General features: G+C 33.9%; 1 protein-coding gene across 7 annotated transcripts in view; it reads right to left on the bottom strand.

The window, feature by feature from the left end:
* LOC145246606 (cytosolic carboxypeptidase 1-like) overlaps positions 1-13,488 on the bottom strand; it is a 331,801-nt gene that overhangs the window by 116,586 nt on the left and 201,727 nt on the right. For 4 of the 7 annotated variants that reach the window (XM_080108270.1, XM_080108268.1, XM_080108267.1 and 1 more), the window contains exon 10: positions 11,603-11,836. The exons of the other annotated variants lie outside the window; for them this stretch is intronic. In XM_080108270.1, coding sequence (XP_079964396.1) covers positions 11,603-11,836 — 234 coding nt within the window. The remainder of the gene's footprint in view (positions 1-11,602; positions 11,837-13,488) is intronic. 7 annotated transcript variants of the gene reach the window in all.

Raw genomic sequence — 13,488 nt, forward strand, 5'->3', positions numbered from 1 at the left:
CATTTAATCACCCATTTTAACATTACACTGGTCTCATCATGAGTGTTATTTTCAGTACGTTTCAGTCGAGGTAGCCTCTAGCCTTCTTTAGGCGTATCTAGTCAAACTCGGGAATCTTTTTACAAAACTCGGGAAATCTGCGCAAAATTTCAAACAGAACCCTTTATTGTATCCAGAAGGCCGGGGAGGGGGGTAACACGATAGTACGATGTGGTAATAAATAGTGATCTATAATGAACGTTATTTTCACAACGAATAGAATACTTTTGGAATGTCGGAAGATCATTAAAGACATAAAATAAACATAGAATGTATTATTTGGATTATTGAGATTAATCTTCTCATCTTGAGTGTTATTAGCACAATGTTTCAACTGATGTAGTCTCCGACCTTCTCTCTTCTTGTCGAACTTGGCAACTTTTTGCACGGAATTTCAAATGGAGCCTTTTATTCAATCCACAGGAGTAACATACTCTCCTTCCATCAGCCATGACCAGGTAGGAGTCTTAAGTAATTTACAATTATATTCCTAGTATCGCAATGAGGATTGAACCCTTAATCTCCAGAAGAGTATCACTTACAACTGAATTTTATGTATTATTTTAGCCTGCTATGCCATAGGTCCCTGTGGACAAATCCAGTATGAATTTTGGGAGCCTTAAACCTAGTTTATTTTTTAGATGTACAATCTTATAACTTATCATTATAGATTACCACTTATCACCATGCAGGATGGAACGATAAATTTGTCGCCCTAAAGAAAACAACACTACAGCTCTATTTTAAAACTTTTATTGAAAAAAATCAATTTTGGTAACTTGATTATGTATTAGAGCTGACATCTATTCCATGTAGCCACTTTCAGCCTCAATCACCGCCGAGATACGGATCTGGAACTGGGAGCATGCTTTTTCCACAAGCACCGGTAGGAGCTTGGCGAATACTCGGTGGATGACGGCAATCAGGCTGGCTTTGGTGTTGTTAGAGGTCATGTTAGTGATGTTCTCGACATATGACCAAATGAAGTAGTCCAGTGAGTTCAGGTCAGGGGGTGGGGGAGTGAGAGACAATACAAAGTCGTAGCACGCCTTCTGAAGCCAAGCCTGGGTCGCTTTGGACTTGTGAGTTGGCATTGAGTCCTGCTGCCACACCCAGGGTCTGCCAGCAGTCACCTGATTCTACCAGGGGGTCACCACACTCTTCAGCACATCCAGGTACACTTTGGTGTTGACTTTCAAGCTGACTTCGAAGATGTCAGGTCGCATGATGTGGCCCTCACTTGAAACCACACCAAAGACTATAACTGTGGTCAGAAACTTCGTTGAATTGTCTGGATTTGCATTTTGAGGGTGCTGGCAATGGTCCTGTTGTCATAACTTTGATTAGTAGAGAGCATGAGTTTTACAGCGGCACATCTCTGATCTCACTCGTTGAACATTGTGTCACTTTCAGACATGATAGAAGGCTCCTATCACTCTTGGGATTTATACACAACTGGCCAATTAGTAGATGTTCTGCAACAAAAAAAGAAAACCGGTTTTCATCAAACGGAAATGGAATCATATCGTCTTCTCTAAGGCGACAATTTTATCGTTTCACCCTGCAGATCACTACTTATTACTACATAGTATTATGATGTGGATATAATAAAAGGTTCCACTTGAAATTCTCAGCAGATTCCACAAGTTCAATGGAAAGATTCCCGAAGTCGACTAGATATGCCTAAAGAATGTCAGAGGTTACCTCGACCAAAACATACTAAAGATAGCACTCAAAATGAGAACAGTAGTTCGAATGAATACAAATAATCTTTAATTTCCTTGAACATATCCGGCATATCATGAAAATCAATGTAGACCCCTATGCCCTCTTGCTATAGCTGTAACGAAGCGGTACACTCTTATTGTAGCAGAGTGTGTATGAGCATGGGTGAGAAAATCAGCAGCAGTCTAAAATAGCTGACTAGCGAAAATATTAGCAGCAGTAGCCGTCTTAGCAAATATGCAAATTAAGCAAAATGATGCGCTGACATCACAGAAAGGAGGAGATAAAAAAAAGGCAGAAAAAAAGAACAGCATGTAGTCAAGCAAAAGGAAATAAATGGACGTGTTTTGACTTGGGTGCAGCGAGAGAGAAATGTGCCACATGGTCAGAGAAGCAGAGAGAACAGAGGTGTGTGGCACATGTTGCAGTGAGCAGACACATGCGTGATAATGTCAATGCCAGAAAAGAAAAGGCAGTGAATTATGTTGTCAAAAATTATTGCAATAAACGTTTTTTGTATTAACCTAAAAAATAAGAAAATTAAAAACTGAGTTGAAATTTTTTTTATATCCTTCCTTGTTTGTTTATTACTGCGACGATACCAGACACCGTGTGGGTCAGAGATGTTGAAATGTAACGACACGGTTAAAGTGTAACGACCACATTACACAACCCGCTGAACCTCTTCTTAACGTTTTTTATTATTTTTTAAATATATAATTTTCAAGATATAAATAAAATGTATTTCCTTTTTTATATGCATGAAACCCAAACACACATCAGTGTTATTGCACCTTGTTTGATCAAAATGAAATATATTTATCCAAGTAGCCATAATGTGATTACAGAATATAACAGAGATGAACTATAAACATAATATCTATTTAAAATTAGTGGTATTCATCCCATGTTGTATTGCCTTAAATAGCATTGAAGTTAATTCAAATTATCAATCCTCATCTAAAAAAAAAAAAAAAGAAAAAAGAAAAACATAAACACTATCTAAAACTGTTTGGATTGCTTCCATCTAATAAACGATGGGTATATATATATGTGCCCCATCCAGAAAATGACCAATAAAAAATTAAAAATAATTTTTTTTTTTTTTAATTCAAAGAACAAAAAACGATAAAGATATCATGTTATGGGTTCAATGCAAAAGAACATAGGATTCCCCATTATTTAATCCGGGGCAACGCCGGGTCTTGAAGCTAGTTAAACATAAGAAACATATAAGAATGTATAGCTGCTACTGCTACTAGGTCCGTCACTACAATCCCTATAAGGAACACATTCCTTGGAAGTTTTCTTTGTTTTTCCTTCCAGCAGTAAATAATTGTGCTATCATTCATGTTTTATTCTACCTCACCTCCAACCCCCACCCAACTTTCACAGAAATCCGTGGCTGCTGTTTTAGCTTTACTTCAACAAACTTCATTGAAAACTGATTTTCTACACACACACACCGCCCTACTGTACACATTATTCAATATAATATAGTAGTGTAAGTTTTAAAATTACACAATGTTTTGATTTGAAAATATATTTACCTTTCAAACCAGCTTTGCAGATACTCCGTGAATACAATGTGAATAATAGAAATGGTCCAATATATATTATTGGGCTTCATGCGGTATGCAACAGGAAATGGCTTATTTGCGAGCAGGTGCTTATAAGGTGTTTGAATAACAGCAGTCATAACCTCTCACTTAAGAGGCGTTCTAATAAATTGTTTTTGTAGAAGACAGTAGTTTTATAGCAAGCTTTTTTTATGCACATATTAATCATATAGTAAGCCATTAAAAAGACAACATGGAAAAGAATACCTATTTGCATCAAATAAATAGAAAATTAGATAATTTCCTAGGTCAATTTAAAAAATACAAATTCATCTTTAGTCCATTTTATGATTTATATATATATATATATATATGTATATATATATATATATATATATATATATATATATATATATAAGAAATGAACGATGAGATTAAAATTCAAACATGGCGTAACAAATTGAACCATAATTGCAACTTCTCTCCCAATTTCAGATGCCCATATTCCTTTATTTTCGTGTAAAGTTGATAAGTTCTTTTTCTTCTGATGAGTTAAGGGCAGGGCTTATAAATTCAAAAATTGACATAATAATTACATGAATAATTTTGCACTACGAAACAGGTGCTGTCAAGAATTGTGCATTTCAACGTACTTAAAGAAATAAACGGTAAGATGGTCAACACGTTGAAATTTTGAATGTAGACTTTTGTCATTTATTTATATATGCTCTGTAGTTACATTGAACATTCCCAAACACAGTGCCGGGAAAAAGAAAGTCCGCACTTGTAATTTTTTCAAAAACTGCAAACTTCAGCTAAATGTAATGTAACTGTTTAAACAACCTACACCTCATTCGATTCACCTTTTATTCCTCTATGATTTTACCTGTTCATGTTTGACTTTTTATTGAAATATTCTAGTGTTCACGTCAATTTAAAAAAATAACTTCAAATTGAGAAGGCAAAAAGAAAGTCCACAGCAACAAATTCGCTTAAACCCAGCTTAAATTATCGCCCCTAAATCAGTTTAAAATATCCACCAACAGGCAACAAAGCATCTCTAATCGTAATTGTTGTTGTTCCAGGTTATACAACGTAACATTTAGTCCATATGCCACGACTTTTGCTTAGTGATCATCAGGAGCTCATTAATCTCCACCTTTCTGATTTATCCAATCAAAAAATCGGCTGCAGATTGAAATGTGATGAGAAAATGGGACGAAAGATTGTGCAAACGCACCAACAAACTGGCAGTGTTCGTGATGCCCCTAAATCTGGTTGTACTAGAGTTACCTTTAACAGGGAAGACAATGCTATCAAGATCCGCAGCCTAAAAAACAGATTTGAAACGGCTCCCCAAATCCAACGACAGTGCAATCTTTTTAAAAAGTGCTCTCTTTCTACTGTCAAGAACAGATAAAAGGAATTTAATTTGTGAGGATATGTTGCAAGACGCAAGCCAATGATTTCTGTAAAGAACAGAAAGCACCATTTGGACTTTGTCAGATGCAATGAAGATCATGACTCTTCATATTGGTCAAAAGTGCTTTTTAGCGACGAAAGCAAGTTTAACAAACTAGGCAGTGGTGGTAGGCAGTACGTCCGTCAGAGGAAAGATGAAGAATTTAATCCTAGGTGCTCACTTTCAACGCTGCAAGGTGGTAGAGGTTCAGTTTTGATGTGGGGCATTATTAGTACCAATGGTCCGGGACCTATAGTTCGTTTGCAAGGTCGAATTAATTTAACCAAGTACATTAATATGTTGACTGAGCATTTTCTATCCTACTTTGGTCGGAATTTGGAAGATAATCCCATCTTTATGCAGGATAATGCTCCCATTCACACAGCTGGCAACATCAAGAGGTTCCTGGAAGAGCATGATATTCCGTGTTTGGATTGGTCTGAACAATCTCCAGACCTCAATCCTATCGAAAACGTATGGCATTACATCAAGTAACAGCTATGCAATGATAACATTTTAAATTTGGAAGAACTTTGGACAAAAATTAAAGAAATGTGGAATGTCCTTTCCCCGGAGTATTGCTGCAGTCTACTTCAAGGAATTCCCAAAAGATTGCAGGCTGTCAAATTGCAGAAGGGCTATGCTACTAAATATTAACTAGTTTATTGTGTTCCTGTTGTATTTGTGTTGCATTAATGTCCTAAAGTTACATTTAAATAACAATTTTCCATTGTGCGGACTTTCTTTTTGCCTCCTCAATTTGAAGTTATATTTTTAAATTGACGTGAACACTAGAATATTTCAATTAAAAGTCAAATATGAACAGGTAAAATTATAGCAGAATAAAAGACCAACCAGATGAGGTATAGTTTGTTTAAACAGTTACATTAAATTTAGCTTAAGTTTGCAGTTTTTGAAAAAATTACAAGTGTGGACTTTCTTTTTGCCGCCTGTGTATATATTTCTATATATAAGAAATGTATAATGACAGTCCAAAGTTAAATATATTTTTTAGATCACCCAATCAATAAAGAAAAAAACACTTTAGCCCATGGCATTTCAAAGCAACGCTTTCAATAAAATAAATTTCAGAAAAAGGACATTACTCAAATCTATATATATCTATAAAAGTGAAAGTGTCCGTGTGTGTCTGTCTGTCCGTCTGTGTACATTTCCCTACGCAATAACTCTGTCAATTTGCAGTCTACAGACTCGAAATTTGATATGCAGCGTACTGAGATTTGGGAAAATCTTTGTAATCGGTTTTCGGCCAGAAATTTGGCTGTTAAGGGGTTAAAGTTCAATGATTTGACCTTTGAGAACTCTACCAAACTCCTCCGACAATTTTGGGTCTAAACACTTGAAATTTTAGATATAGGTTCATTGAACATGGATCTAACTTAATAACTTGATTTGAGTCCAAAACAATAAATGTTAAGGGGTCATAATAAGGGTCAAATTTTAAAAAAATTGACTGCTTTTTTTTACTCAACATACAATTCCAAACACCCGGGCAACGCCGAGCTAAAATGCTAGTAAAACATAGAAGGAATTTTTTTAAGATCATAATTAAAAAATTAAAAAAGAATACTTTCAACATCTACTACTAGCATCTCCCTCTTGGATAGGGTCCAAAAAAGAGTTTCAATCTAATAGACCCCATTTTGTCAACCACACTCCAATCCCTGTTCCATCGCCATAATGTTACATCTCTGTGCCTGTTTTACAAATATTTTAATGGAATGTGCTCTGATGAACTCGTTGCACTTGTGCCCCCTCGATGTACGTATCCCCAACAATCCAAGTTAGCAACAAAATCTCACCCCTTCACTATTGAAGTCCTTAAATGCCAGACAGCTTTCTACTCTAATAGTTTCTTCTCTTGAACAGCTAGACTTTGGAATTCCCTTCCTGTTACCTGCTTCCCGGACTGTTCTGATATGCTGAAGTTTAAATGTAATGTAAACCAACATCTTGTAAATTTTTCCTAGGCATGGTTGCAAATAGTAGCCCCTTACATCCATGTGGCGATATACCTTGTTTGGGGTAAACGTGAGTAAAAAAAAAAAAAAAAGGGTGGCATTGTTTAAATTTAAAATTTACAAGATGCTTTGAGGAACTATTGTCATTTTTATTAAATTTATAAATTGCGTTGTAAGCATCGATTTTTGTAAATACTTACCATGCAAACTCTAGAATCTAGTTGACACATCGATGGAACCCTCACATAATTCTCGAAATACAGTCCTTATTTTACACTAGTAAATAATAAACACTAGTTTATGCAGTAAAAAAAGTCACCACTTAACAAGGCTCTGGTATATATCAGTTCTGGCAGTGAAAACGACCACACACACACACACACACACACATATATATATATATATATATATATATATATATATATATATATATATATATATATATATATATATATAAGAACAAGTAGTTAATAAAACGTGTTAAAAAACACTTTGAAAAAGAGTTAAAAACATATTTAATTTTAAAAAGGAAGCACAAAATAAGTGGATAGTCCTTAATCCGCAGAGTTTCGAAGAAATACTTTCCTTCTCATCAGAGGGTAGGATTTAGCAAAATGCGGGATCGGATTTTGCTTGCAAAAGTATTTAATGAAACTACAAGTAAGTCATAGATCTTACTTGGTAACAAATAGTGAAGCAGAGGGAATAGGGTGAAGAAAAAGGTGATTTCATGCGAATGGATAGTCACGTGAAGGGTAAAATATCCAATAACGGTAAAATCCAAAAATCCAGAATCCAAAAAAGTTTCCATTTCCACTAGTAAAATACAAGGGAATCGCATAATTGGAAGACGGTCCAAAGTAATCCAAAGGCAGAAATCCGTGGAATAATTCACAAATGGGTACAAGGAAAAGGGAATGAGTTCAAATAACATTATTAAAAGAAAGATAAGATGTGCGTAGAAAAAAGAAATGGAAGAAATTTAAAACACGACTGTCAAGGCTGGGCTAATTTTAAAAAAATGAGTGAAGAAAAAAAAATTGAATGATGATTGAGTTAATTTTAGAATAGAAAAGCAAATGTCAAAATGTTTCAGTTTGTACAGGTGTGGTATAATAAAATAATGGGATCTATCTGGCTTCCATAGAATGAGTTTTAGTTTTTTTATTAAAATATAATTTTAGAAAAGTAAGTTGTTTTTGAGTAATGTTGAAAACAATTTAGGTGACCGAAAGTGATTTGACCAATATTTAAATAATCGATTATATAAAATGCAAAGTGTGTGTGTGTGTGTGTGTGTGTGTGTGTGTCGCAAAAACTTTCGATAGACGTGTCAGAATGTGACAAAATCGGTATCATTTTAAAGCTCAGTCTCTTCAAATATCGAAAAATTGGCCAAAAACATTAATGCCTTCACCCTCAACTCGGCGGTTTTCAATAAGGAGGGGTCGGTTTTTTCGTCAGTATTTTCACAAGTCATTGTCTCCTTTTGATCGACTACCGTTAATTCCAACGCTCGCAACTTCTGGTTTTGTGATGAACATATCAGCTAATACATTAGATTCTTTTTTACACCTTCTTTTCCTCCTTTACGTTACAGGTTTAAGCCTGCCTGCCTACTTCCACTTTTTTTTAACACCTTTCTCTGCCCGGACTGCCTACTGTTGTTTTGATTCCCCTCACCCCGCTACTACCATCTTTTTTACCCCCCCCCCCTCCCAGTTTCCTTACTACACATGTGGGCAACACCGGGTACCCCGCTAGTATATATATATATATATATATATATATATATATATATACTAGCGGGGTACCCGGCGTTGCCCGCTTGGGTAATATATATATATATTTAAATAAGGGAGTAGTCACCAACAATGTGTATTTTTTAACATTATTTTATTAATCCGTGTCTTGGTTTTTCATTGAGAATTATGTTTGGATCATTGTAATAATGTTTACGTGCGTAAAAACGATTTCAATGACTTAAAAACATTATTACAATGATCCAAACATAATTCTCAATGAAAAACCAAGACACGAAATAATAAAATAATGTTAAAAAATACACATTGTTGGTGACTACTTCCTTATTTAAATATACATTTTTCTTTCGTTGGAATTTCTTAACTCATTATATATATATATATATATATATATATATATATATATATATATATATATATATATATATATACTAGCAGGTTGCCCGGCATTGCCCGGGAATCTTTAAATTTTGCCCCCTCCCAAATAAATTATTTTAAACACCTACAGACACTAGTGTTTCACCCTTCCAGAATCATCAGTGCAGGAAGTTATGACACTGAAAAGGTTCATTGGTTTGGATGAAACTAACAGCAACAGAACCCATATCATCATGTGCTTTCATGTGATTAACAAGACCTGCCTTAGACAACAGAGCCTGATCACACATCTCACAGATCCAAAGATCTCTATGATTGGGCAGCAAGGTTTGGCGTTTCCTACATGCTCTCTTGAGCTTCGCTTGGTCTATGTTGGCTGCTTCAAAATGTTCTGCACTCTTGAATATCAGTGCCTTTCACTGCTTGTAATCATATGCTAGGGACTCCTAACTATCAAGAGGAACATGAAAGTTTACCAAACTCTCCTTGATGCTATCATAAAAACGTTTATTTGGCTTGTGCTGGGGTCTTTTGCTAAGAAGAAGTTCACCATAAAGCAACTTTTTGGGGAGTCGATAGTCATCAAGCCGGAAAATACGTGTATATATATATATATATATATATATATATATATATATATATATATATATATATATATATATATACATACATACTGGTGAATAAGATTTCAATAAACACAAAACAGAATCAGTTCATAATCATGAACCTTGTTTATGTTTTTATTTTACATTTTAAATTATTTTCCTCGTAAGTGAATATCTATATTTTTTCCATAAATACCTTACATGCGTTTCATTGTGATGATGAGGAATATAGTCCATTGTACCATCATATAACTCATCAGAGACAAACAGATAGCATTACAAATTACCACTAACATTTGTAATAATTTGAACTATATTACAAAGAATGTATAGTTTAAAAATATATACTTAATATAAACTTAAGAAAAAAGTAATATATATATATATATATATATAAACACACACACAAATACTCAAAAGATATATCCAATTCACATTCATAAGTTCTTAATTCATTTTTTTTTTTTTGTGTGAAGTACGTCATGTGTGTTTCCTTGAATAGCAAAAGCCTACTAAACAACTCCTTAGGGACAAATGTATATTTGAAAATAAGTGTTAGAAAGTTTTTTATATAGAATAAATAAGAATTTGGAGAAGAAAAAATTTGTATAAAAGGAAATGGCAACATTTAAAGTTTGCAAAAACATAAATTAAAAAAAAAAAAAAACACTTATTGCAGTGTTTATAGGCACTCAACACTCCCAAAAATAATTGAATTTAAAACATGCATAAGAAAACCAGCTTATGTCACCATATTGGATTTGAAAAAGATTATATATATATATATATATATATATATATATATATATATATATACACACACACACAAGCAGGGAGACCCAATGTTGCCCAAGATTGAATTAGGACTAATGAATGTTCCACACTTCCAATACTTTTATTGCCATCAAAAGTGATGAAATTGCCCATTTTTCAATCAATTAGACTGATTGCCTGCACCAGTGCACTAAGAACTTCCCATACCTTTACAGCGTGACTTAGTTCACAATACATTGTAGTCTACATTGCACTACTTTACTGTTAATTTTATAAAATTATTTTTATATAATGCCTTGAATTAAAGTTTAATATGCAAAAGACAACTACCATGGTTCAGTTGTGCTCTAAACATAAACATTCATTTCGAACAGGCCTCTGTCTTATCAAAGAACCTACTGTTGAGTTTATATGCCAGGCCATTCTGCTTCTGCAGTGATAAAATTTCTAAAATGCACTTGTGATGTTAACTTCGGTCAAAATTGGACTGTTCCTTCTGTAATCCGATGTTTTCGATTATCGGGTTTTGACATTTAAGAGTATTTGATACAAAACCTATCTAAGAAGCCTCCCAGACACAAAGTACATTTGCGTGAAATTTTTAAAAACTGACCTATCCATTTCAGAGTTTAGAGGGAATGCACTCTCTCACACACACAAAATACACACACACACAGTACACACACACAAAGTGCCTACATAGGTCCATTATCCATATATTAATATGATAGTGTGTGTGTGTTTTATTTTGTTTGTCATGCTTACATCTTTTTTCTTCTGAGTGACTGTCGTTTAATTGTTATTATCTTCTATTTCTTGTAATAAATAATTTTACCAAGAATTATTCATAAGTTTTGGTTTTGGTTTCCATTCAAGCTAATGCACCCAAGTCATGAATATATATGTATATATTTTTTTTTAATCACAACTTTAGAATATATAAAAAACGATAGAACATTGACTCTATAATAATATATACGAAATTGCATAAATTAAAATATCATATTTAAGTGTATTTTATGACTGGGCTATGCCGGGCATCCCTGCTAGCTTAGATAAATACTTTTGCTGTTTTAACAAAAAGAGCTACGATATCAGGGCGTCTCCATTTACGCTGAACATCCACAGAATGCCAATATCAATATATTACATATGAAAGAGTCCGTTGTGGAATTTCCACAGGTTCCGCTAGTCTGATAAATTGGACTTGATAAAGAAGTAACTCTGTAATCTGTCTTGTCATTAAAATGAAGAAAAAAAAGGAAAAGAAAATCTTGTCATCCTGGTTAACAATATTAACCTGGGCAAAACTCACCTGAAGCATATTCACAAGACACTGGAAAATTTGACCTGTCTGACATGGAAATGTCAAAGGTCAGCAGGCTCTCAAAATTATCAACCGGCAGCAGTTTAATGAGGCAGCACTTTCTCAGAATGAGGCTCGACACCAGCACTAGGTTGTCCATGTTTCGCAAGTTCACGCACTCACGGGTACTGTTAAACATGACATTCACCCCGTCTCCCATCAAAAATGCTGCACGCCCAGCTTCTGGAAACGTCAGGGAAATGTCAAGGTTATAAGTCGGAAGAAACAATGTCAAGATTAAAAGTCTCCGTTAGACATGGAAAGTCAGTGTTTGAACGTTAGAATTGAAAGATCAAAAGGAATCGATTTAAAAAAAAGTATCTAAAATTTTAATTCATACAAATGAGCAATCGTTAAAAGCACTTATGGAAATTAAAATTCCATCTTCACGGTTGATCCAAATTTGTAGGAGGATCATTTTAAACCCTTGTAATATTGAATTTTTTCTGCATTTTTACAATCACCCCATCATGAATGAAAACGTTTTATTAGTCCTTAACTCAGTGATTCCTAATCACCGTGCCATGTCACATTAGTGTATCGCAGAATGATTACTGGTGTGCCGCGAAGATATAGGTGGAAAACAGCTTTCATGACTTTATAACCAAAATTATTTGTAATAACAAATATTCACTCACACATTATTATTTATGTGATACCGATGTTTAAATATCAAAAAAGAATGTAGTAGAGAATTAGAAGGCTATTACAATGCGAGGAATGAGATATAGTCGGTGTTGTTGGAAGAAGAAATAAAATGTATAATATCATTTATTTTGTTAGATATTTTGGAATTTTCGATAATAAAAAACATTGGTAAGCGTTGTTAAATATTCATTTAAATATATATTTTTTGTAAAAGGGGTGCCGTGAAAATTTAAAGAACAAAAGATTAAATTAACATAATTCTGTTTACGTAAAATAATTATATCTGAATACTTCATATGTAGTAAAAATGCTCATTTCACATGTCAGCCATGACCAACGGAAGTGATCGTAGTTTTATTCTTAATTTTATATTTTTTGCATTACTATCTCCTGTAATAAGGATTGAACCTTCAGCCTCCAAAAAACTGTCATTTAGTACTGATCGTACCTAACATCTTTATCTGTTGTTACATGTCCATAAAGATTTCCAGAGTTCGATAAGAGTCGCCTGAAAAAGGTTAGAGGCGAAACGTAAAAATAACAAGCGAAATGAGAATAGTAGTCCGAATAATCCAAATCATACAAAGTATCAAACCATCATCTCAAAAATTCTGAAACATAACTAAAGTCACTAAATTACGATGTGAGTTTATTGCAAGAAAACAAAATTCTGTGTAGGCATTAAATTTTTTTTTTAAATATTATTATATGAGAAATCTTTTCAAATTAAAATCATTTGAGAAATGCACATTTTGTATTGAGAAATTATCACAAGTCGCATCTTCTGCTTTTGGTGCAGATTGCGAATCCACGTGAGTTATTTTTCGTCATTCCTTCAGATCCAGGCCAAGTTGGTTGATGGATGCCCAACTGTTGAAAGATGTCCAATCAAAAACATTTTCTCTTCACCTTCTCTTTTGCTTTCCTCTGCCTCTTTTGCCTTCTAACATACCCTCAAATCATAATTTTGAGAGGCCAGTGGTTGATCATTTGATATGGTCAAAAAGTTTAAGGGTTTTACTTTATGATTTTATCAAATAGAAGGGGTAGGGAAGTAGTTTGACGGAGGATGGATATTTATTTTTTTTTCGATTAGGCGACGTCCCAAACGCATTACGTGATTTTGAAACACCTCAATGCGATTGACTAGTTGGTTAGTACATGTGATACAATCAAGACCATATAAA

The sequence above is a fragment of the Euprymna scolopes genome, chromosome 24 (genome assembly GCF_053919585.1).
Source record: "Euprymna scolopes isolate OS-2025 chromosome 24, ASM5391958v1, whole genome shotgun sequence".
NCBI lineage: Eukaryota > Metazoa > Mollusca > Cephalopoda > Sepiida > Sepiolidae > Euprymna > Euprymna scolopes.